At 42.8% G+C, this 26,698-nt stretch overlaps 2 protein-coding genes across 11 annotated transcripts in view; one reads left to right on the forward strand and one right to left on the reverse strand.

Annotated features, from left to right (window-relative positions):
- Positions 1 to 6,991, forward strand: part of SLC5A8 (solute carrier family 5 member 8) — a 29,721-nt gene extending 22,730 nt beyond the window's left edge. The window contains exons 14-15 of the mRNA XM_030002895.1: positions 1,491 to 1,576; positions 3,101 to 6,991. Of these exons, the coding sequence (XP_029858755.1) occupies positions 1,491 to 1,576; positions 3,101 to 3,232 (218 nt within the window). The 3' untranslated portion in view covers positions 3,233 to 6,991. The remainder of the gene's footprint in view (positions 1 to 1,490; positions 1,577 to 3,100) is intronic.
- Positions 6,758 to 26,698, reverse strand: part of ANO4 (anoctamin 4) — a 211,002-nt gene continuing 191,061 nt past the window's right edge. For 8 of the 10 annotated variants that reach the window (XM_030002886.2, XM_030002885.2, XM_030002894.2 and 5 more), the window contains 7 exons: positions 25,898 to 25,995; positions 22,043 to 22,185; positions 20,891 to 21,043; positions 19,045 to 19,192; positions 16,502 to 16,621; positions 13,481 to 13,586; positions 6,758 to 10,682 (listed from right to left, as the gene is read on the reverse strand). In XM_030002886.2, coding sequence (XP_029858746.1) covers positions 10,491 to 10,682; positions 13,481 to 13,586; positions 16,502 to 16,621; positions 19,045 to 19,192; positions 20,891 to 21,043; positions 22,043 to 22,185; positions 25,898 to 25,995 — 960 coding nt within the window. In that variant the 3' untranslated portion in view covers positions 6,758 to 10,490. The remainder of the gene's footprint in view (positions 10,683 to 13,480; positions 13,587 to 16,501; positions 16,622 to 19,044; positions 19,193 to 20,890; positions 21,044 to 22,042; positions 22,186 to 25,897; positions 25,996 to 26,698) is intronic. The other 2 variants (XM_030002891.2, XM_030002890.2) reach the window with 2 other exon arrangements.

Here is a 26,698-nt window from a genome sequence, read left to right on the forward strand (position 1 = left end):
TTCCTGTTTTATTAGATGCCAGCAGGGGCTGGAGGTTTAAGGGTTGTCTCTGAACATGGCAACAACTCCAAGCAAGCAGATACACCCATGCTTCTAGAGGACAAAAGCAGTTTTGCTTTGAGTGAGTTCAGAGCACTCAAGGGTTATTACCTGCACCTGTACAGTGCATGCTTTTCACCACATTCCCCAAGCACGTACCCAAGAGCTGCAGACCCTGTGCATGGCTGTGTTAGCTTCTTTCTCGATTTCCCTATACTAGTTGTGCAAGGGGCAAAAAGCAACACCTCACTGGTAAGAGCGGGGACTTCAGTTCCAGCCCATGGCCTCACTATTCTTGCATCTAGGTGAGATGCAAAGTGCACCTGTCATCCACCTCATGCATGGCAGAAATAGCAAAAAAGCAGCTGCTCTCACAGCTTTCCCCAGTATGCCCAGCCAGATTCCTATGACAGCCCTCATCTTTGAGGCTCTTAGATTTCAGACCTATTAGTCTGACCTACTTCAGGACTATGAAACTCCAAACCCAGCAGACAAACTCAGTTCCATTAGCTTCCCTGTGCCTTGCAACTAATAAGCACAAGTTACACCTCTACCATTTTCTTTTCCTTGTGAGTTTCTAGAGGATTTGCTCTCCCCTTTCTTCCCATCACAAGCTCTTCCCATTGCTATAGTGATGCTTGTAGGCAAATTTTGCCTCTTACCAGGTTGTGACCAGGTCATTTGTGAGCCATGAAACAAAGCATGAAAACTGGGCAACTCAGTAAATCCAGATGAGAAATCCCCCCCCCCCCCCCAACCAAAAAACAAACAAAAAAAACCAACAACAACAAAAAAAACCCAAAACAAAAACCACCAAAAAAAAAAACCCTCAAAGAATTAACCCAACCACACTGCCACCCTGCTTTTTGTGATACAAGAGCCCATTTAAGCCTCAGGTGGCAATCAGAGCTAATTCCTAACACCTGCATCTCCTTTCTTTCCCACACACATTCCCCCACAAGAATGGTTAATCTTCCATACCTTAAAAATGCCCAAACATCCCATCAACACTCATCCCCCCCACTATAAAAATTGCTGGTGACTCTGGAGACAGGAGTTTTGCTGACAGGGAGCTAAGGACCGGGGCTCAGGCTCCAGGGCAGCACTTGGTACCAGAGCTCCTGGACTGGCAGTGTGGTCCCAGATATCACTGTATGGGATTCATCCTTTCCTGATGACTGGTTTTTTTACACAGTCAGAAATCTGAGGAGGATCTAGGAAACTCTGGGACATGGCTAAGGCATTTCAAATAGACCTTGAGGGATCATTTTATGTTTTGAGAGGTGCAGGGTATACGTCATTGTAAAGAAATGATCCTTAAGGCCTGTGATTGCTTGATGGCTTTTGCTGCATGACTCTGTCCTGCTCACCTGGCCTGGTGCCCATAGCTGGGCTCTGACATATCATTTGCATGTGGAAACCTGGCTGATTGAAACCTGCCTATTTTGCAGGAGGACTAAAGCAGAACACAGATCGTAAATTCTTGCTGACCAAGGAAGATTTCCTGTCCAACTTCTCATGGTCTAAATCTGAGACAGTAAGTGTAATAATGTACCTCTGATGTAAATCAATCTTTCCTCCTGGGGACAAAGGCAAAAAGTCGCTGGCTTATTTTTTCCCACCAGGATGAATAGCACCTGATGCTGCCTGATATGACTGACTGCTTTAAGGCAGTGGCAGAGCACAAGGCAGGTGGGAGTAAAGGAGCTTGTGTAGGCAGGGAAGCTATGTCTGGCCACAGCTTGACTTCAGTGAACAACAGAGCAGCAGCTGAGACAAAGGACAGTTGTTCTCCAGGTTTCTGCCAAAATACTCCCTCACTAGCCTCTTGGAAGCTGGCCCGAGGCACACTTTGGACTCAGCAAAGCTTCCTTTGTTTGTAAACATGTGTTCTCTAAAGTCTGGATTTTTTTTGCAACTTTGGTTACTGTTTAAGAGAAAATATTTCTAGTCAGTGTATCTGTTTCCTAGCTCCCTCCCTAAGATGTAAGAAAAGGGGAGACTTTATTGGGTAATAACATCCCTTAGAAGGGAGAATGTAGGGGAAATTTGGTGTGTTTGGGTTTTTTTTTTTTTTTTTTTTTAAATAAACTATAGATCACTTTTCAAACAGTATCATCAGGATGCTGAACATTCAAGCTCAGCTTTGTTCAGTGCTTTTTGGGTGCTGCAGTACAGGCAATGATCATATCTTTGAGATGGTCCAGTTTGCAAAATGTTTTTCCTCCATGATGACAACTGCTTTTAGTATGATCTCAGGTATTTCAGCTTCTGGATATGAACACCAGGGAGAGAAAAGGATTTTTACAATACTATCGTAACGCTGTTTGCCCATGTCAGGACTAGAGTCCGGTTATTGTCATTCACTGTCTTTAATGGGCCAACATCTGTTTTCACTATCTGGGAATTTAATCCCTGAAGTCTTTTGAAAACCAAACCACCCACATGGAAGCTAATGTCCATGGCCATACTATTTTATGCCCGGAGTCAGAAACAAGTGTCTGCCTGGTTGTACAGCTAGGAGCTGGATAACAAGTGGTTGGCACCACAAATAATGCAGAAAGTTGATTAAAAAAAAATAATCAGGGGGAACTGAGCAACTTCCTGTCCATGAAGAGCTCAACATATCATTATGTTTAACAGCACTAGAACATCAAAGCCATGATGCATGTTAATCTGCTCTTCATGTCAAAGATGGGGTAAGGACCAGGGGTTGGGAGTCAATAGCTCAAGGACCTGGTGGTGACAGATCGCTAGACATGAAAACAGCAATTAGAACTTTGCACACCCAAAAATACTTCAGACACTTTGCAGGACAAGAACATTTTATGTGACAAGAACATTTTACACAACTAGTACCTTATGCAATAACAAACTTTCCATGCCCCTAGAAAAATACCAGCTACTGCAATGAATAACTATTTGTGCTCTGTCAGCAACCAACATGTGTTTTCCTGCAAGGCATCCTGTATGTCAAGCCTGACTCTGCTTGCATGCAGGTCAAAGAGAGGAAGACTATTTCTTCCACTCCACAGCACAGCTTTTGTCTTTTGTTTTTTAGCCAGAGAAAGTGGAAGTGTTGAACTGGAAACCATTTACCATGGCAGCCGAAGGAACTGACAACCCTGCTTTCAGCCCCATTGAAATGGATATTGCAAGCAATAAGAACAAAGTCAATGGCCCTCACATATGACATGGGGCACCGTCAGCCCAGGAGGACGGTTTTGTTCATGTAAAGCACTGCTGACGTTCCTGTGCTGGGTCAGTTCCCAGCCCTGCTGGGGTCACGGGCAGGTGTCTGCTGAGCTTCGTGGCACTGTCACCCTTGCACGACCTTGACATTAGTCAGGAAAGGAATCAGGTTTTTCTTGCACTTCCTCACTCTCACTCTGGATCTTGGTGACAGGGCTTAAGGCGATGTTTCTATGTGAAATATTTGCCTGCTATTCTTGAGCTTCCTGGAAAATATCTGCTTTTAATCTTGGTTCACTCTCAGAGTAATTTTTTTATTTGGTAAGAGCACTGTTCCCCCAGACATGGCTGTTTTTCTGGTTTGTTTTTTTTTTCTTTTTTCTTTTAAGGCATTGAAAGTATGAAGAGATTAGGGCTGAGATTATCAGATTGCAAGAAACAGTGGGTCTTCTTTTAGTACAGGAGGTGTATTTAGTGCCATCTGGTTCCCTTGTAGAACTGATCCTGAGAGCGTATTTATTTTGCCGTTTTTGTCGTATGTGTTTGGTTTTATTAAGCCACTTGTTCCCAGGTTACCTGCATCTCCTTCTCTGTGCTCACTGCTGGAAGCTTCAACAGTGTCTTTGGTGATGGGTAGAGGCAAGAGTCAGTAATATCCTTCCCTTCACTCCCCGTCTCCCTCTTCTGCCCTGTCTTGCCCTTACAGAGCTGGTCCTCATGAAGGAAATGAGCTATTTGGGCTTTTTATTTAATGCCGTATAGCAGAACCACAGCAGTCTTCTACCTCATGCCCAGCGTGCTGGCCTAGGACTGCTCTTGCACTGGGCTGGGCATAGTGCAGCAGAGAAGTTAATGCAAGAAGAGGGCCCTCGTTGCTGTGCTCGACAAGAGGGAAGGCTGCATCTGCAGCTGCCACTGCTGTTATCTGCGGAGCTGTGAGCTGAAACCTCATGTAGCCGTTTGCGTTCATCCAGTCCCTGCTGTCACTCTGGGGATACACGTTCAAGGTCGGTCCAGATCAGGCAAGAGCACATCGTGTGTTTTGGCAGGCAGGCAGGCAGAGTCCGCTGCGCAATCCCCCTGGACGGGGAAGGGATCGCAGAGGATGTCGTTTGGTGAAGGCTTCTCCAGGGCTGCGGGGCATGAGGTGGCTTATCCTCTGGCTGGGCTGCCAAGAGAAGCTGAACAGCACATCTGCTCCAGACCAAGCACTGTACTGGTGGTTTGGGAGGGTGAAAACCCCCATTGCTTCCTTCTCCTGGGTGCTTTCTGGTACAGCTGGGAACAGACTCTGACCTACTGTGTTGGTTTTGTACTGCAGACTTTTTGCTGTGGCTATACATGGGTGTTTAAAACTCCTCTACAGCAGCAGAGTTGGAAATAAAGCAAGCAGCAAGTTGGAAAATAAAAGCCACTGCAGGAAAGTTGAGCTGTGAAGCTTATAAAGCAGTCATGCTTGAAAATCAAATGAAAAACTGACTGCATGTCTTAAATGCTTTCCAAAAGTTATGCTGCATTTGTGCCAGGTGCTGAGCTGCTGTAACTTGGAATATGACACAGTGCTAGTTTATCTAACTTGACTAGGGCCCTTCAGCATCTAAATCAATTTATTCCATGCCCCTGTAACAGAGGGCACTTGATGATCGACTGCATAAGATGAACTGACAGGGTCAGAAAACATTAGGCAGAAAAAATGGGCTCCAAGGAGCAGACCTCTACTAGAGGAGTACAGGCCAGACAGACACCGAAGGGGTTGTCACCAGGGGCATGTCTCCATCAGCTAACCCAGGGCAAAACTCTGTGATGGGGACAGGTTTCCCCTTGGCCGCCTGAAGCACTGGTTTGTGTGATCCAGTGCAGAGTTTAGGGCCAGCCCCTTGTCTCCTATTCCTCTGCTGTAGCTCTGTGACCAGGTAAGTGTCTAAAGCCACTGTGCGGAAGGGCTGTGAGTGAGCGGGATAGATCCCATGAGTTGCGTCTTGTGTCCTTGTACCTAAGATCTGAGACAAACAATAGCAACCTGAATAAAGTCTTCTGGGATTCAGGACAGGGGTCTCTGTTCTGGGACTATCCTAGTCCCTCTGAGACAACCAGGCCACTGACTGAATGAGCTGGCTATGCTTCTCAAGTCTCAGAAGATAAGTGCAGCTCATTCAGCCTTGTGCCTTGTCTTCATGACACAGAAGCAGATACTGCATTTTGTGCTACGGAATAGTTCTCGATCCTTGGAACGTAATAATTTGTACTTACCCAGTACTTTCAGCCCACAGATCTGAAAAAGGGTAAATATCTCCATGCTGCTGCAGAGTGCTGAAATGGATTGGTGTGCCTCTGTGTACCTGTGCTTTATGGCACAGAGAAAGCTGTGGGCAGAGAAAACAGAAGCCTGTAGCAAGCCCTTGACCTGTCAGCCTGCTGGTACGGCTACAGCCCTCCCAGCACAAATGCTGAACTCCCATCTGAAGGTGCTTTTTGGGAGGGTGACTGATCACCGCTGTGTTAAACAGCATCAGCGTTGCCTTCGTTGCACCACTCTGTGCCGAGATCACTGTTTGCGCTGTAATTGATACTGCCTTAAACTGTCTTGGATGATCTGTGACTTCCACCTGTTTTGTACACAGAGGGAAGACTAATCTTCCCAGTTATCATAGTGAAAAAATGTATCACCACGGAGTTTTTTTCTCAGTGCTTTGAATTCACATAGTTGTTTAAAACAGAGAAAACACGTAAATGACCAACTTATCTTCACTTATTGCTTGAAGTCACTATATGAGCACTGAGCAGTCATTTAACTCTAATTTTGGTATGAAGTGCAAGTTTGGGCTAGGTGATATCTATTGGTCCACAATCACATCAAGATGAATTTTCGCTGGGGAGAATATCTTGCTGTAAGCGGTCTAGAGACAAACATTCTTAAGCTTTGCAGATGACCCCCGCAACTACCCCATTTCTTGCCAACTAACCTCCCACAATTGCTGCAGAGCTACAAAGTGACTCTTTCTGCTTTACTTTTTTCTATATGCTTCTTGTTTTAATTGGCATCACTAATTAAAGCAACTGATTAATTTTGAATAACATTTTCTCTGGGGTCACATTCTGTCCTCTGCTAGTTGGACTCTCAAACCGGGCCTTGTCTGTGTAAAAGCAGCAGGATAATTCTTGGTGTCTCCATCACACTCCTGCACCCTGATCCTTCATCTCTCCCACCTAAAAGCTCACAGAACAAAGAAGTGCAGGATGCTCAAAACTGATTAATTCCGTGGGAGTGGGAGCACTCCACACTGTCCGAATTACATGCAGCATCTGGCAGGGTCAAAAGACAAAACAAGTAGGAACATTAGAAAAAGAACTCAAACCACAACAGGAACAATATTTGACTATGTGAATACACAAAGGAGAGAAAGCAGTGACAGATTCTGTCCCTTTTTTCACCTGCACTTAAATTTGCTTCCACCTGACTGCTCTGTTTGCTTGCTGAACAAATCAGGTAAAGAGAAAATAACTCATGAATGCTAAGCAGCAAATATTTCATATGCATAATTTATTTTAAAGTTTATTGCGTCACATTATACAAGCATTAAACATGGCTTTATGTTGATGATTTTTTTTTAAAGTGTGAAAACTTGACATTCTTCTCCATAGGATTTTTCTATTTACAAATAAACAATCTCTCTATATACTTTATATATATATAATATATATGGTAAATAACATAACACCTCTCAGAAAGATTTAAAATAAAAAAGAAGTGATCTGTAAACACGGTTTCTGTTGTAGTATTTGGTGGCTCGAACGCAGACGATGTTCTATACCTAGGATTTTTCTTTTGTCAAAGTATCCAGGTTGTTCATTTACATTTTTTAGTCTAAGATCTGTAAAACCAACATGGGACAGAATGCAAAAAACGTAGCAAACAGGCTGAAAAACGGTCCCAATATACAATTTTTTTTCCTTGGTTTTAAAAACTGGCATGTAACTGCTCATGAAGTACATGCTTGCTGTCAAGAGTGGTCTATGGAGATCAATCCTATGCTGATTGCAAGATGATTTCACAGTAAATCCTTTGATGTGTGCTGTCCTGCTTGCTATGTAAAATGTCTGTGGCATGCATTGAGGTTGCATTTTTTCTCATTCCCTTGAAGGTAGTGCTCTTGTGGGGCTGGAATAAGTAAACAACATATAGGACGGTCACCTGGAGGTTTAAACAAAACCCATCATCAGATCAGAAAGAAGGGAACGGCATAAATTTGCTACCTAGAGGTGATTAAAATTCCATTTATTATTATTAGCCTCTTATTTGTGGTACATTTTCCAAATTAATGAAGTAAATAAAAAGGGGTCATCTTTCCTGAGTGTTCTGCTAGATAGCTCTGAAGGGCTCAAGGGAAATCTATTCAGCAGACCAGCAGCACAGAAACCTCGGTGCGTTGACTGGTCAATATTAAGTGACAGAAGTGTACTCGGGATCTGCCCGGCAGGTCAGAGCCCCTTTCAGCACAGTGCTCACCACAAGCTTGGTAAGCAGCCAACTCGTGTTCTCATTTAGAGCAGAACAGGACACAACTTCCAGCAACGTATGGTCATGAAAATTCATCATAATGTAGCTATGTCGAAAACTAGTCTCAAAAGCAATTACTATCTATTGTATTTCTGCTGCAGTTTATTTGTTTTGGCACATTATATTGCAGTGGTTCCTCTGGAGTGGAAGTCAGTTTATATTCTATGAGGTTTCAGTTCAGTTCTCGGAAGTTATTGAGATCTACATTGACAAAGCTATATCTTACTGCAGGAGTTTGCAAAGGTTCACACTCATATGGGTGACACTGATTTTATGCATGACTCACGTCTCGCTTTACTACTTAGCAAACAGTTTCTAAGCTCTTGTCATCTGTTGTTTTAGATATTAAACAGAGGGTATGCAAACTAATCCAATTGCTCATGTGAATTTGGTCTGAATGTGATTTTGCACAGCAATCCTGCCCAAGAGTCCCCAGACTGCAAGTGCAGTACACACACGTCTGTGGTGGATGGTAAATACGAACCCATCTGGCACGTGCGTACCGGAGGATGACGTTGTCTAATCCCCACCCGCTATTTACAGAGACAGAAATATCCCCATTTCTCCACTGCCCACATGGGATGTGTCCACAGCTGCTGTAAGCTGAAGCAAAGATGAACAAGTTCATTTCCTCGCCAGGCAGGAATACACCCCACAACCACCGGTCGGGCTCCCTGCTCAGTCTGGCACCAAGTCAACCGAGAACAGATTATTCCTGAAATTTCTTCATTGCTTTTGATGCCTCACGGGACCTTCAGGCTTGGGCCAGGAGCACCTGATAAATGGAAACTGCTGTGCCATTTATCCTCTTCACGTAGGATCATGGGTCACTACTGGAGGAGGTTCCTTGCTGCGAGGAAGCAAAGTGTAGGCAGGCAGTGGCTACAGAGATGAGGGTGCATACATTTTCTTCCACCCCTCTCCTTCCTCAAGCCATAGTACCTTTCATTAAAGCCTTCCCTGCCCGCTTGGAGATAGCACAGTTCTCCCTTGCAGTGGAAAGAAGTTAATAGATCTAATATGGCAATATGGGATCTTGGTGCAAGTGGTCCTGATGTCTTGTGGAGCTTGAGGCATCCATCCGTAGGGTCTTGCATTGTGTGGTCTGTCCAGAAGGGCAAATTCTAGCCCTTCTATCGAATGATTTCCAGGAGAACCTGTAGAAACACCTTGCTGAATTTTCCTCCCTCTTAAATATCTGCAAACTAAGAAGGTCACAATTCCTTAAGATTTCTGAGAAAACTATAATTTTTATGGAGCTCCAGTTATTTGGAAAGGGGCTAAGCAAATGGATCAGCTCCAGTATTTTGTATCTAGCTGTATCCTCACCAGGACATAGGCTTGCTTCTGCTCGGCTTCGCACAGTCTTGGCTTTTGAACATCCTCCTTCGTGTTGTGGCTGATTATGCCACTACATGTTCTGCAAAAATTGTAGTGTTATCACTTTTAGGCAAGAGGTGGTAGAGCCTCATCCAACACTTCTGCAGTCTTCAGACCTACAACTCCACTATTTTGGGTTAATGACTTGGGAAATTTTTAATTTTTTAATGCTCAGGAATTTGCAAAAGGATATAGACAGTGGCTCATTTTGTCCCAGTCTAATTCTGCAGCCTGTGTGGAATTGCTCTGCTTCAAGCTATTTCATACTACAGTCTGTTTTATTTTTCCCCTCCACCCCTTCATAGATAATGGAAGGATGAATAAAGAAAATGTTACAAATGTAGAGATTCTGGATGATGGTGTTCTTTTGCTCTGCTGACCTTGTTCATCTGTTGGTTGTTTTACTCATGCAGATAGATCTTTAAGACACAGTCTGTCTTCTGTTATGTGTATCATACACCCTAACTCCTGATGAGGCCTCAATGTGATCTTGCAATACAAATACACGGGCAGTTCTGGGCAAGATGCCCTAGCCTGATTTATTTCCTTCAGAGACCAGACAGTCCTATAGCTGAAAAGGCACTGTTCAAATCTTTAAAACATATTACCAGCTTTTCACAGTATCATTTCCAAATAAATGACCCTACAATTAGATACCTCTGGCCACATTTAGATGCTTGTCTATCTGTCAGCACTTCTGCACACCTAAATTGTTAGACCAGTTGATTAGACTCATGATCAAGCATCTCCTCCTAAAAAATACTTCCATATTGTTGGAGTAATGGAAATGGTCCACATATGTGAGCTTAACTCATGGTAAATGCAAGCTAACACAGCTTAGTCTGCTGTGGAAGAGGGCAACGTTGCCATGCATGTGCTGCAGGTGATGGCCACACACGTGGACAAGTACGGCCGTGTTGCCAACGTGCAGTCACTGGTTATGAAGCAGCAACTTGGTCGTGAGAACGAGCCATAAGATCACCGAGTTCTGTAAAGCACTGTAAGATATATGACTGCTTTGAAGTTCAGGGCCTTGAATGGAAGTCAGGGCCTGGGCGCTTCCCAGAAAGAGTGCAGAGACTTAAGCATTGGTCTGGTCTGCTCGTGCTGACATTAGCTCTGGAGAAGACTAAGCCTTGCAAGACCTCTAATTTCAAAAGGCTCATGACAATATGCACCCTATTAAACGTGAGTGCACACGTGCTAAGTGCACACAACATTGACAGACTACTCCTTTCAGTGCACTCTCCACTGTAGAAAACCAGGAAATTTTTATAAACAGAATTCCTATCTTCTTTTAAGCAGTTTCTTCCTCACCGCATCATGGCCACTCATTGTGATAAGATTTTCCGTTCTTCTTCCTTTCCTTCCGTTCTTTCTGCAGACGTTCTAGTTCAGCTTCATACATCATTTCCTGAATCAGGTACTTTTCTCTCCTCATCCGATCTCTCAGATCTTTTGGGAGATCTGGGATTAAGTAGGAAATCAGGTGCTTTATGCAAAAGACAAGGTGCTGTGAAAACAAAAAAGGGATGAAAAATTAAAATCTTAGGAAGAAAACAAATGCTTTCCATATCTTCTGAAAACCCTCTCCTTCCAATTCACAAAAAGATGCTGTGATAGAACTGAATCCATTACTAAATTTGAAGAACCAAACCATGAAGTTTTTTCCCCACAAAAACTCCAGCCAAAGTCAGTGAAGTATGGATCGCAGCAAAGGTTATGAGCACCTAGGTTCAAATAAGGCCTCAAAACTGCTGTATGACCTGTGTGTTCAAACCCCTGAGGTCATGATTTGCTGTAAGGTTGTTTGGGCAGGGCCTGGTATTAGTGGATTGCTCTGCAGGAAGAGGAGGATCAAATGATATAATTCTTTCCTGTTGCCGGAAAACCCTTGCACCAGTATCGGAACCAAAGAACGACCTATGCAAAACAAAACATTTTTTCTTATAGCTTGTCTCTCATCTAAAGACATACTCCCATTTATTAAACATCACAATTAAATACAAGGTGGCTGATGCTTTGTCCTTCATGTTTTAGGCATGCCACAGCAAAGCTCGAGTGTGATGGGGGAAGGTTGCTTGAGTGTCCTTTTTTGTTTGATGAAAGATGCTTCTTGGAGATTCTCCCTCCACTTGAGAGGAGGAGCAGAGGAACAGAAAAATCCTCCATCTCAGAAAGGACACTCATTCTAGATTGGAGAAATAAAGGTATTTCTTCTTCTCCAAGCAGAACCCTTCCTTTGAAAGCCACTGAAAAGAGAATGTAACATGTTTTCCCATGTATTCTTCCCTCATGAGAAATAAATCCGCAATACTTTAATTGCTGTTTTTTTGCCAAACCTAAAAAAAGAAAAAAAAAACTTCTGTTGTTTTAGCCTGGACACATAATTCCTTTTGCAGTGATAGGAAATACTTTTGTTTGGTTTTGAGGGAGGTCAAGGTAGCTAAAATAGCCACACCCATAGTACAAAAAAGGTGTTTGAGCTTAGGTAGTTACTTAATTTATGAAAAAATCTACCTTGAATCACTTCTCTCTTAGCGCAATCTTTTGCTGTAATTGCTGTAGCAATCACAATACACCCATTAGTGTTTTCCACAGAGAAAGACAGTCAGGGTTTCTGCTGCAATTACCTTTTTGGTTTCATAGATGTAGTTAAGGAAACAGTTTGCAGCGCCAATAAACCGAATGGCCCCTGTTGAGGGAGACAGCTATGAGCCAGCCTGTGGCTTTGGTTGGGGCAAAGCAAAGTCAAATCTCTTGTGCAAGTACTGGGGAGACGCAAAAGACTATTCCGCAGCAAGTCGCAAATTTGGCTGGGCACTGAGACTTGAGCAGGGCTGATTTTTCTTGCCTCAGTTATCTTTGCCCTTACGCCGTCCTGCCTTTATGCCAAGTGCGTATCAAGAAGCCAGGCTCTCTTCAATCTTAAAACTGCTTAGGCTGACCTGCCAAGGCCATTCTTGTAGTCCTTTTTGGAGACCGATACCCTGGCTCTCAGTACCAACAGCTCAAGAAGCAAAGAAGAGATTGAGCCCAGCAGGCCTCTATCAAATCTTTCTTTCTTTCTTTCCCTTAATGTTTCCCTGAGTGTGGCAGAGATGATGGAAGAGCCAATCGCCTTAGGACCAACCTCTAATGAGTTAGGCCAGTGTAGAGGAAGGAGAGAGCCCAACCTGCTCCCCCTTCGCCTGGGAAGGGCTGACAATGACAATCAGGGGAATTCACTGCAGACCTCGGGCTTCTGCTGAGCCACCAAGACATCCCTACGCAAGAAGTAATCTAGAAGATGCTTCTCCTTCACCTTTCCTCTAATTCAAATGCTTCTGTTCTGCAATCCAAAGAGGTGCTTCGAAAGCTCAGTTCAGAACGAATTCACACAGTAATGTGAGTCACAGATGCATTATGTACTCATGAACATTATGCCAATAATTTATGGTGATTACAGCTTCCATACCTGTGTTGGATGCCCTGTTGCTATGATTTCAGAGCAGAGGGTTGAGTAAAGAGTTTTCAAAAATTGTTTGTTCCCTGTTTGGCTTCTTCACAGAGTAAAAGGCATTTCAAACTGCTTGTGCTGGAGTGATGCTGAGCCCTTGGTTTCTGGCAGGGATATTCAGGTACCTGGAATTCAGGCCTTAAGAGCTGCATTTTGTTTTGTAAATGATGTCATCCTATTTATCTACATTCCTCTCTCTTTCAAAATCAGCATGGGAATACCAGTCATAGGAAGTTGGTATTATCTTCTCTGGTTTGTCTTAAAGATTTCTGAGATACTGACAGTAAGTACTAATATTATGAACATTGGCAAAGGTATTGAATCCTCTTCATTGTCATCATCTTTGTGACGCTAATCATTCTGGGGAAATGAATGGTATTAAAAAAATAGAGAAAAAAGCTAGATGTGTAAATACTGTAACTTAAACTATCTTAATTTTTCAGTTACTCAGATTTCATCTTTTCTTCTCATGTTCCTTCACCCCATCCTCACACACTAGTCAGCATACGGCTTCCCAGCCTAGACACGTTATGAATGCCAGACCTCAGAATGTAAATAAAAGCTTCATTTATTTCCCCTCTTTGCAAGTCACTGTTAAAGTTTTCAAAGTGCTGCATCCCCCTTTTTGTTAGAACCTAAATACCCGTGACTGTTCAGAAAACAGATCTGAGAATACAAAGCACAATATAAACAGCAGAAACTAACACAAAGAGCTCAACAGCGGCCATCGGAGATCAGCTCAATGAAAAAGTTTCAAAGGGAAATTTGTTTAATTTTGTTGGTTTTGTTTTGCCACCTGAACGGTCACTGACCTCAAATACAATAATGAAAGCCAACCGCGCTGCTAAGACATGCCAGAACTGCAGCGTGTAACCGTAGGGCGCCGGGGAGTGCGGAGGGTCTCGGTAGTCCCTGTACCTGAAAGACAAGCAGAGTACGGTAGTTAGCAAGCTCCTGCCCTGCTGCCTGGGAGGAAGGCAAACCCAAACCCCAGCTGCCCTCGGTCATTGCATTTTCTGCACCAAAACGATCTCGGTTCAGACTGTACAAGTTACCGCAACACGGCTTGCTTCTTCGGCTGGGCCTGCACTGGTGTTTTATTTCGGATCAGGTGCGTGCTTTCGAAGCAAGTGTCCTGATCACCTCCGCTCGCCACACGTCGGTTCACCCAAATGGGTTTGCTTTCAGATGAAACCTGACGGTGAGATGCACTCCAGGAGTGCGCTTCACGTTCCAGCTGCTGATGGAAATTCAGTGCAAAGGACCAGGCCAGTGCCTGTATAAAACTGCCAAAGCAAATACAGGGGACGTTGGGTGCTCAGCACCAGCGCTTTGACCCTACAGCATCTCCCTTGGCAGCGCAACGTGAGCCTCGCAGGCACCTCCTCACAACACGGAGCATGGTGGGATGCTCGGCTGTTTCGAGGGCCACTGTCTTCCCGCTACAAGTTCATTTTAAAACCATAAACATCCCCAGTTTTGGCAGCCTGACAGCCCTCCCAAAATCCAGATAAAACTGCCTCATGGGCTCCATCTTGCCCTTGGTCAATTAGTTGGCCATCCCTGGTGTAAAGCATGATTCATCCTGACTTCAGTGGAGCCAGAACTGCACCTCTTGGTATATCAACAGGGCAAGGACTGTGTAAGAAAGGGATCTAGAGTCTTGTCTCACAGAAAGTTTCTTTAAAGACTTTAGGTCTCAATAACATAACTAGAGATATCTGTTAGGAAAGCTGGATCCAGGAAGACTCCAAAATTACATTAATAAATCATGAATCTGTTTAAGTCACACATCCTGGAATCCATTTCTACTAGCAGTATGTTAATTCCAAAATACTATTGCAGAAACTTAATTTAAAAGTAGTGTAAAAATTGTTTTCTCCTTAATCTGTGTCCTAGACGGGCCAGAAAGCCCATTATAAAAAATATTGAAAATACCAGACTAAATAATACACTTAAGCTTGATATCTAAGTTAGTTTTAAGAAACTAAAGAAAACTCAGATAAGCAAAAGAAACAAACAGTTATTTCATCTCTACGATAATCTGTATTTCTCCCTGAAGGTTCACCTTCTTAGGATGCTACACAAAATGAATAAACTGTGTCTTGACATCTTAGCAACAAACCTCTCTTAAATTGCAGTATCTCTAGTGCAAGTTCTTAAAACTGAGACAATCTTCCCTTCTGCAAGCAGCATTCGGACTTCATGGTTTAGGATGTTTTACAATATCTGGGTTCCAGACAAGCAGAAGTTAACTGAATATGGCCACTGGTTTTTTTTCGGACAGACTTGCCTTCCTGGAAAAATGCCAACACTGCTGCACAGTAGAACATAATATTTCCTTACCTCACTATCAATATCTAGCTTGAAGTGCAATTAAAATAATTGATGTTGTAGCAGAATTCAGGTGGGTTGAGCAGCTGATAAACTCAGCTAAAGAAAGGAAGACGTGCATTTTCTTTCAGGGGTAGATACACATAACAATTCAGTGTCCCCCAAAAGAACAGATTTATCTTCTGGAGATTTATGGCACCAATTTTAATAGTGTTCTGTTTATGGGCTATTGAGAGGACAATTTTTTTTATTGATGGGATTTGCCCCATCAGCTTTAAGTAGCAGCAACCTTATGCTTGAAGTTGGGGAAGAAAGAAATTGAAGAGGGAGAAGAGAATGATCAGTTACAAAACATTATTAAACGGTGCTGTGGCAAACAGCGTGGAATGGAGTATTCTCAAAGTGGTTCTGCTCCACAGAGAATGTTATCTATGGATTCAACATTGGGATGTTCCTTCTGCCAAATAAATTGCAACAGTCTTAAATATCAGTTAGTTAAACAAAAGCATTAATGCCCCCCCCCCCAATTCATTATGCTATACCACTCAAACTTCTTATTATTAATAAAAATGTCACAATATCACAAAGTATCACTGGCTTTTGCTGTATCACAGAGTATCCTTTGTTCTCTAGGCACTCATGAAAGGCTATTTTAATTCTTCATGGTGAAAAATACTGGGACTGAGTGTATCTGCAGCTACCAGGACTCATGCTTGTAAACTGATGTTGCAATAAAAAAATGGTAGCTGTATTTGTTGTTTGGTATTTTTGGTGGGGACCCCATTTAAGACCTTTATGTAGATCCTTTGATTCTTTGGACCATTAAAATCAATCAGGTGCAAGTCTGTCATTACAGACTAGCCTCAGACTGCTATTTCTCCAATCTGTTGGCTGAAGAAAAAGACGTACAGATAATTAACTGCTCATTTTACTTTGACTCAAACCACAAGTATGTGATCATTACTAATAATTACACCTGTAAGCAATGACATAAACATATTAACCATTCAACAGTTAGGAAGTGCTGGATTTGAGGTTTCGTAAAGGTAGCTTAGGACAGACCCTGTTTACGCCTGGCAGACCTGTGAAATAACTCAGTGTGGTCACATCTGGGCAACCTTGACTTCCCTGTGCATGTGCTATGATATAATCTGATTATAGTTTCATCTCACTGGTACCTAAGTAATCCGCCACCTATTATTGGCCCTTTGACACCATATTTCTCCATGATGGTTGTGTCTGATTCAAGCCATGACACCACAGAAATCCTGCATTAGGGACACCTGCCAGATATCCACTTTTCAGCTTCTCCTGTATCTAAGGAAGGAATCATGCAGGTAAGAGCCAAGCAGTACCATCAGCATGTCCCTGAATAGCACAGTTAATTCTTTCCGTTACTGTTTTTTAAGTTCTGAAAATTAGTTCCAACCCCAAATTTGTCATGATGCTTCTCCCTTGCAATGTCTTAAAGCAGAGAGGTATTTTGATCAGATACTTACCTGCAATATTTTAATGGTGAACCAGAGAATTCACTTCCATTTGATGTTGGCTCTGAACGGTTTTCAAAGTCAGACACCAGAAATACTGATAAACTGGCATTAACATAGCCAACCATACACCTAGAGGGGAAAAAATCCTGTAGTCAGGACACAGCAAGGTTTTTCCATTAACTGTTGTACCCAGGAGGATGTTCTCTGGGTTTCATGAAATCCACAGTATAACTGTGATGCTTATTAATATTTGAAAGGGATGTTGAGGCAATATAAAATAAATGCTCAAGTAGGTCAGGTGGACAATAAAAGTGAAGCAATGGTAGATTTCTATGAGAGAAGAAATGGTGAAGACTGGGACTGGTTACTTTTGAAAAGAAAAGTCACCTTAAAGGTGACACAGTAGAGGTAGAGAAAATAATGAGTAGCACTAGGAAGATAATCAGAATATTTCCACTGTTACCTTCATGGTACTAGCACAAAGGGACATTAAATCAGATGGAAAGATAATACACTTAAAACAGCTTTTTACAAAATGTCCAGTTAATCAGAGGAACTCAGTACTAAAAGATCCCAGGGTGGCTGAGCACTGGAAGGGTCAGGCAGAGTTTAAAGAACACCGAGCAGGAGAATGTACGTTGCCAGAAGAAGGGCTGTGGGAGTCACTAGAAGGCTCAAGTTTGGTGTTAATAAAGCTGAGGAGAGATATGGCATGGGTATTGTGCTGTTCATTCTGCACTGCCTAAGCACAGGTAAGTCTAGGCACGCTGCTCAGCTTGGTGCAGAGTATAATGCACCATAAAGGTTGGTTGTTTTTTTCCTAAACTATGGATTTTATAGTCCTTGAGAAATTACATTTAAACACCATTTGGCTTTGTCTCAAAATCTCCATACTGATTTGATTTGGAACTTAATTAATTACAATATTTTTCTGGTATCACTGGGTGTCATATGGATCTAATACCTACAGATGTTTTTTGAAAGAAAAAAGCACCTCTCATTTAAGTTATTCAATAGCAGATGTTCTTGACTCCTTGATTTGAGAAAATTCAACATTCCTGTGGATTTTTGAATAGCTTCCTGCTTTTGTAACAGTACTTATTAATAACAATATCCAGAATGCTGACATAAATAGTTTTTATCCAAGCTGGCTCCTTCAAAGGATTACTATCTGATGGTTTCACCTAGAAATTCACTCAGAAAAGCAGCAGAAGTGTGAAAACACTGTACAAGAGGTTTGTGAAAAGATAAGAGCTTCCTCTGTGAGCCAAGCTACTTCCCCCATGCAGAACTTGTTTCAAAGCCAGGGAGATATATTTGAGTCTTCATAAAAATAAGATTTCTAAAGGTATTGGTTTTTCATGCACAGTGGTCCTGAGAAAATCAGTAGCAAGGAAAGTTGCTGACAGTGCCTCAATGTCCTACGGATCTTCATAATGGCACAAGCAGAGGCACATGCTCAGGAACGACTGGCACCAGACCAAACACTTTCCCCATGAAGGGACTTTAACTCTTCATGAAAATAAATGGAACATTTCCCCTGGCACCGACTAAAATGCCAAACTCCTCGCAGGACAGCAAGTTAGCAGCACTGCTAATCAGGAGCTGCCACACCAGCGGCCCTTCTCCCGTCAGTATGATTAAACAGTATTGACATCCAAAAGACAGCAAAAAAAGCAGCAACAGAAGAATTCGCTTTCTGTAGCAGGGAATAAAAATCAGTCTATCTGCCATATGTCTAATAGCAGAATGTAAGCTCTCAGTCACTGTCTGCTGTTTAACTTGAGCTTCTTTGAATGGTAGGGTCCTTGCTAATGGAGCTGCTAGGAGACCATTTGCAAAATGTGTCTACTGGTGTTCAGCTGGATTCAGTGACCTTCCCTAAGTCCAACAGCCTAGATTTTACAAGGTGCCATGCAGCAGCTATGCTCATAATTGCTGGTAGCGTGTACATGCTAATAAAAACTCAGTGTTTAACAACACTGAAAGAAAATCCACTTAGGCAGCAGGGATTCAGTTCACAAATGTCTCCTGAAAGATTTAATCTAAGGACTCTAGTTTTAGAAGAAAAACAAATTACTTTGCTCTGTAAGTGTATCTTGATTTATTAGTTCGGAATTGCTTCTTCTGGTTAGACACTATTTTTTTTGAGCAATACATGCTGAATACTACATCAGGAAAAAAAGCCTAGTGAGTAAGTTTAAAATGCTCATTACATCCGTAACTGATAAATATCAGCATTGCTTCAGAATGAAAAAAGGGTTATACCCATGTACACCAGCTGGGAAGTGCAGCTTTGCAGCATACTGTTACACACACCAAATCTCTGTAACAGCTCTGCTGTGTTTTCCTTGAATTAACATCATAAATTATAGTCACTCAGCAACCCATTCTGTGAATATGCAATCAGTATCTATAGCTAATATCTGTTACCTAAGCACAAACAATAAATTTGGGTTAGTGGAATCAGAACATACACTGACAGTACTGCTGTATCTATTCAAGTAGTAAGTGATTTTCATGCACATCTGTTTTCCCAAAGAAAAGCTTACTTTTGTCCAGCTTCTCCTTGGCCAGCACACGGTCCATATTTGTAAGCATAAACAAGGCGAGGGATGAAATCTGATGTCACAGCTATAACAAATGCATTTGTGATAACAGAAAGAATTCCAATGCCTTCCAGGATCCCGTACCAGATTCCTGTTCATCAAGGAGAGTGTGTTAGCTCCAGGAAAAACAAGAACCAAAGTGCCTGAGATACTGCATGCTCCGAAGCAGTTGTCCCCACCACCCAAGGTCTTTTGATGTAGTTTCTACCCGAGAGTCACTGAGTAAAAATAAATTTTCTTATTGAACAGCAGGACCTCAGTGGACCAGATTTCTGATCCTACTGGGTGGGAATTTTGTTTATCCTGCAAATAATCTCAAGGAAGCTGCAAAAATGCTCATGGAGGCCTTGGCTCCATCGAGCCACATAACTATGGGGGCAGTTTTAAGACAGGCTGTAAGCCTCCCTGCTCATGGTGATGGCTATCCACCTTTGAGAAGGGTCTGCCGGGGCAGGCAGGAATATACGCAATCCATGATCTGCTTGTGATGGGGCCTGACATCTGCGTGACTCGGGCACAGCTGGTCAGCACGTACTTATCGGCATCACAATCTTCGTGGCATGCTAATGCTATACAACGGCACACAGTCCTTAGGCATAACCTGGGCTTTTTGGCCCATCCTCAACCGTCTGAGAGATCTGGTGGTACAGGCACGCAGCAGCTCTGGTCGTGAGGACCATCGCTGAGAACCACACCAAAGGAAGGTTAGACGTACCCGTTGATTTTAATGAGGCACCAAGCTGTGCCTGAAAACTTTGCTGAATAGGGGGTGAATGCAACTTATTTTGAGATATTACACCTGAAACAGCCTAGGGAAAAAAAAAAAATCTATTTTCCTGTGTTTTTATTATTTACCTTATATAACTGTTTTTCAGGAATGATGTCTGCAGTGTATACTGTGTCGAGGCTTGTACCTAACGTACAAGCTCCACGCTGCTCACATACAAAGCTTTATGCAGACACAGACTTTAGGTACGTGGTAGACGATTCTGAGAGCACAAAGCCTGGGCTTCTGCTATTTCATGGCGTGGGCTACTGGTTTTTGCAATGCAGATGGGCAGCGAGGTATCCTATTTACCCCTCCAAAGACACCCGGGATTCAGCGTTGGGCAGATGACTTTGTTTTACAGAGTCCTTTTTAAAGGTGTCCTGCTTTTGCACATTGCAAGGACAGAAGAGATTTATAGTCAAAATACGTTCAGAGAGCCCTTGCAGTCGTGTGTGGCTGGGTGACCTCAAAGTTACGTGAACCCCGTGTTTAGCAACGCAGGTGTGCCTCTCTGAGAGCAAGTCGTCTCTTGGGATCTACACCCACCCTGTCTGACCCAACGGGGACCTGGTGGGCATAGCCCTGAGTCACAGCGGAGCTTGGTTTTGGCCAGGTAAATACAAAACACACAGGTCTCTTACAGGATGGTGGCCGCTTTAACTTGACTTTCATGTTCCAGCTGCTCTGACTGGTTGTTACGTTCAAACTGAGCAGTGGCGTGTGTTCACACAGTGTGTCTCCCACGAGGAGAAACCTGCAGAGGACACTGATCTCTTCATTAAAACACCTTACCTGTTAAGTCACCCAGAAAATCATTAAAAGACATTTTCCGATATAGACAATCAGTTGCATAAGTAGATTGTCATCAGATACGTGAAGTTTTTTGGAACAATCAAATTGTGTTCTGTTAATAGGGAAGACGACTGAAAATACCTTAATCTGCTCTTACTTGAAGTGGTCAATGCTTTGCCTTAAAAATAACACACACACACATAACAAACACACATACAAAGAGCTCACCTATATCTTTGGCTCTTGAAGCTAAAGGTCTTCTCCACTGGGTAACAAATTTGTACGCATCAAGCCGAATTTCAATAATATTATTAAGTAAGGCCAGAAGCGGTGCCAGTGGAAAAGCTGCCACAAAAATGGTTGTGAACCCAAACTGAAGAACTAGGAAAAAAAGGAAAGATCACAGTTAAGGTCTAATCCCAAGGTCTAAGACAAATACATGCATGCATACAAACATTATGCATAAATACATAAACACTTCTTATTATGCATTCTTACTATTGTACAGCAATTCCTTGCCGAAAGTTCAGAGCAAGGATAACAAGAACAAATGCACATCTGTCCCTGGGATGGGCAGCAACATCTAGATTTTGTAAACCAGAGTGAAGTTTGGAGGTGGACAAACCGTGCTTTTAGAAAGGGACATTTTTACTGTGGCATCAACTAGGATCTCTCAATACCTGCAAAGATTAAGGCTAAGTACATTCCTTTTTGTAGTACAGATGGGCAGCAGTTTGAAACTTTGTGTAAGTTTCTAGAGGCAGGTTTTCAGACTGCCAAATTTCCCATTAATTTGAAAAGAATTGTGTGAGGGAGAAAAGAAAAAACAATCATGACATATGCAGTTCGGTCACATAGGGCAACATTTCTTGTTCTTTAACGTTTCTTTGAGCAGTTATCTTCCCCCCTCCTCTGGATAAAGCAATGCCTTTTGGCAGCAAGCTCCTTCGTAAACGTGAGGTAGTAAACGATGGTGAATTTTAAACACAAACAAGCAGGCAGGTCTGTACCACGCAGTTTAAAAATAAAAGCCCAAGAGAACTTCCTTTAGAAAATAACAGCAAAGTTCTTCACAAGTGTATGGGGGTGAAGAGGTGGGCTTTGGTTTGGAAAACGACCTTCCCCACAGAAAGCCAGAATGAGAAGTGTTTCACAAATGCGAGGTTAGCAAACGGGCAGCAGCGTGGTTAGCTACGTTGCTTTGGTTCGGTTCTTACAAACTCCCTCCCATTCCTCACCTGACCTGTGAGAACGAAAACCATTTTGCAGCCTCTTTAGCTTCATACAGCAATAATTAAAAGAGTACACCAGCCCACATCACCAAAAAAGCAATAACATTAAAATCTAGCGAAAGACAGAGAACAAAGGTCAGCATCATACTCATTTCTAGGTATTCATCAAAGAGCCCATAAGCATTCATAGGTTGCAGATTGTAGTCCTTTTCCCACTGTGGGAAGCTTGTTTTTCTCTGTGTGCCATACTCCTGTCGTAGTTTTCTCCTGGTCCACCAGTTTTGAATTAGCCTACATTTTCAAATAAATTAAAGAAACAAGGTAAATAATATTAGCAGCTATTTATCACAAAACTGGAAGAGGCTAAGTGTGCACAACATACCTTGCAAAATTAATTTCCCAATGCACAGGAAAATAGAGCATTAGCAATACATGTGGCTGATGACACGACATAATAGGTATGAAAACAGATACGCCCGATGGGCTGTAATCCAGGCCTAGAGGTTATTAAAACGGTGGAGGGGTTTTGACATCTTTTCATTTATTATTTACCTCCTTCTGCTCTACACAGAATGGCAAATCACTTCAGGGTCTGTTTATATGGCAGAATGCAATGCTGTGTGGAGATAGTTGAGTAGTTGACAGTTCTCTAATTGAGAAATCAGTAAAAAGAGTGCTAAATGCTGCTTGATCCCTTCCCGTGTGCGAGCCGGCATCTCTACAGGGCTCTACAGTTTGCAGGGTAACAGTCCCCGGGCAACCCTGGAGGGGAAAAATCAACCTTGCGCGGTGTCTGCGGCCAAACGTTCAGAGGAAGAGAAGGCAGAAAGGAGCGCGTGGCCCACCGACAACGCGCGGTGGACGGCTGACACGAGAGCTAGCTCCGTCTCAGAGAGCGGGGGAGCGGGGCTGGACTTCGGGGAAGATATTCTTCCTGAAGAAACGCACGTGTAGGGGCACCGGGGGCAGCACTGAGGAGAATGAGAACGCCAGAAGAGAAACGAGCGCTCACATTTGAAATACACACCTTTGCCTCCCCAGGTCGGGGAGTTGCACCAGTTTGGCCAACAAAGGACACGAGTTACAGTGAGTATATAGAGAAAAAAAACCCAAAACCCATGACAGATATTTTCTCCAAAGTTGTGCTTGGCTCCTTTGTCTCGGCAAGATAGAAGGTGATGTCTCACCCAAACGGTTCAATCCTTTCCCTGACTGTGCTTTGCTTCTTGCCTTCACAGTAGCCTGGTCTGGGCTGTGAATAGTAGGCAAAGGGCCGTTGGATTTGGGTAAGGGTTTGGCCAATTGCTTGTTTTCTTAAAGCTTAGAGATTATTTTTCCATTCAGGCCATTTACAAGAGAGGTTATAGCTTTTCCTGTCTTCCTTAAAGAAGTGTAGGTGCAACTGATTGCAGGGCATTAAAACCTAGAGTTTAGAAATGGAAGGAAAAAGTTTAGATGTACAAGCATGGACTTCAAGCCAAAATTTGGAAGTACAAGAAATTATTAAAATATTTGGTTTTAGCAGCTTGTAGCCAGTCACTAGTTTGTAAAAAGCTTAAAAAGGCTTTTCCTGTGAATGACCACGGTTGTGACTGATGACCTGTGCGACAGTTAAGGACACATCTTTGCAGTCTACAGCACCCTTTGGGACTTTGCCTCCTATGTCCTGCCTGTGAGAAAGTGAGAGGGCTGAGAACTGAATTCCTACAAAAGCAGCACATTGAGGTGAGGTGAGTGGGAAACCAATACACTGAGACAGATCCTGGTTTACTTCCTCCTTTATGAGAAGGGAAACCCATAACCAGCGTTACTAAATATCTAAGACTTAGTAAAATTCAGAGAGATGTCATTTTCTGGTATATTTGTGAGTAAAATGTGAGCAGTGCAATGTAATGTGGTTTTAATATGGAGGTACGTTCTTCTTCCAAGAAAAACGTCAACTTGAAATTGCAGTTTTCCACCTCCAAATGAAGCAATAATTTATACTTTGTTTCCTAGTTATTGCAAATGTCTCTACGCAGGAGAGAAGAACTGATGCACACTTTCACGGGTTTCGACGTGGCGGTTGTATGAAGCAGAAGCACCGCTCTGACGTGCCAGTATTTGTATTAAAAACGTAAGCACTAAACAATCGATGCTCTAGCACACACCCTAGGGCCTCTCTTTGGTATCTTTGAAGCCTAGTTTTTAACCCTCAGACAGAAATTTCCGACGGGAAGCCAATGCCCCATGTATCGGTGAGAAATGGGATGGCAGGCGCTGGGGTTCCCGTCACCAAGGAACACCCGGTGGCATTTCTGACTTGACCCGCGTGTCTCTGCGATCCCCGTGGGAGCCCACGTCTGCACCAGAGCTGGGCTGGCACCCTGAAATGGTGCAAAAACCCCTCTCCAAAACAGGCTGCTGGTGCTCCTCTCCTAAGGGCTGTTTTACGGGGAAATATTCTCTGCTATCAGCTTTGACACTGTGCAGCGCTGCCTCTGCCTGGGTCTCAGCACGTGGGTGCAGGTGCAGTGATGTTCTACTACAGACTATAGGATTGCCTCCAAATCCTCTGGCCATCCACACGATCTTGGCTCCGATCATGGTCTTAGCAGAAACGATCGTGGTTTTTTCACACAAGAAGGAAATGCACTTGCCTGCAGTGTTTCAGGGCCAGAAGGTGGACTGAAAGGTCTGGAGAGCAAACACGACTCTCATCAGAATGAAGTGAAGCAGCTCACGTTGTTGTGACTGCGTGGTTTGTGTTGTGATTTTCGTTGTGACTCTAAAGTGAAGAGACTGACTTCACCCGAAGCAGTTTATTCCCATTAAAACGCTTGTTCTTAAACAATCTCCTCCTATCTCCTTCAGTCACCTTCTTTAATCCCCTTCTCTGCTCTCTATTAGGTTTCAAAATCCCCATTAATAGGCAGCAGAAAGTTCTAATGAAAACTGACAAAAGAGGCAGGGAGTGGAAAGAGGAGGATCAATACCGCTGCTGCTGGTCCCTCCTCCCCACCCCGGCTAATTCCTCCAGCCCTACCAGCTGGAAAATCCTGGGAAGCGGTGCTAGGGCAGGCCTGGGAAGACTGGGAGATAGCGAGCGTTGAGTACCTAGATCGCCAATTACTCTGTGCATTTAAATCATTTACCCTGCTCTCGTTACAGCCAGACGCGATCAGCACTGAGGCTGCCTGAAGTCGCTTCTGGAACACGTTTCTGCAGTTCAGGGACCCATCTCCGGACTAGCTCTGCTGTGGATCCTGCAGCGAAGCAAATCCCTCTGAACTTTGCAAGGGCAAACTTTCTGACAATGTCAGGTCTCTCTCATATTTTCACACTCGCTAATTTCCCTTGACGACCTGCCACACTGTCTCGAGCATCAACTATCTATGTTAATCATATTAAACATGTTCATTAAATACTAATCAATAAGAAGTGAACCAATAGGAAATGAATAATCTTCAACCTTATTAGCTGGGGCACAGCTCCATAATACCCTGAAGATCACCAGGGAACTTGGCTATGTACCAGTCAGTACGTTTTTCTATCTCTGAGAGCGTATATGCCAGCAGCGCGTTTTTTCCAGCTCATACCTGCCCTTTCAGGCATCCTTTATCACCCGCAAGGAGAAATCCAATTTAGAACGTACTAGCATAGCTAAAAAATGATACATATAATATTTCCTGTGTAAGGAATACAGTGGTCCTGCAGTTTTATTTTTAAGGAGTTTTAAAACACGGAATACAGTTTAATGAAATCAAGTACTTCCCATATATTATTTATTTGTTAATATTTATATTACACTTTCACTTTTGCAAACTATGTCCAATGTGAAAAAAACCCCAAACACCATCTATCTCTATATGTCTGGAAAGCTCTCATAGGAGTTCGGTATCCTAGGGGGGATTTTCTATTGTAATGACTACTGTATCTTGCTTTTATGTAACTGGTCATAAGGAAAGCATGAACTTCGTATTCTTCTGTGACCTACGGAAGCATAGGCATTACATTTACTTACGGGTAGCCCAGTTCCATGAAATTATTCCAGGTCTGCTTTAACACCATTATAATACCCATTTGCATACAGAGATCAATAAGGCATCCACTTGGGTGGCACTACAGAAGAAAAGAAACAAAAGGTTAAACGGAAATAATGCTGAGTTTTAAAGCATTTCTTAAAGACTAGTAATAGTATTAAATAAATTACTTACAGGAAATTAAATGCCATTCTCTATTTTTTTTAAAGAATAAAAACTCATGGGAACATATGAGACTGTATCATACCATCAGCCTTTTAAGCCTACCATCTAATTCTCTGCAGAGGTCAGAATCAGCTGAAACCAAAGCAATTTTCACATTAGTGCTTCTAATATGTTGTGCAACTGTGGATGGGACAGAGGCAAAATTTCTCCAATGATTTCAATAGTTTTTGGGGAGGTTGACTGTGCACCAAGTCAAAGAATGAAGAGAAAATTCCTCCTGGCTGCATAGGCAAACGGTTGATGCCTGGAGGATAGACCTAATGCTGTTTATTGAGTACTATTTAATGTATATGACTGAGTAGACCATGCAAAGCTATTCTCTCCTTGAAGAACTAAAAATCTTTAACTGTCAAAAACAGTTTCTGTCTCTCGCTGAGTGCTTGCTTGCTTTAGCAGTGGCTCCAGACCTTGAAGAAGTGGTGCTGCTTTTGGGAGAGATGCTCAGCTAGTACAAATTTAGGTGATTCCACAATTTTTCATCTAGTATTGGAAGAAACAGAAAAGGACCAAGAACTTTCTGCCCTCAAACAGCATTTTGCACAATTGATTTTGTGGAT

The sequence above is a fragment of the Aquila chrysaetos genome, chromosome 26 (genome assembly GCF_900496995.4).
Source record: "Aquila chrysaetos chrysaetos chromosome 26, bAquChr1.4, whole genome shotgun sequence".
NCBI lineage: Eukaryota > Metazoa > Chordata > Aves > Accipitriformes > Accipitridae > Aquila > Aquila chrysaetos.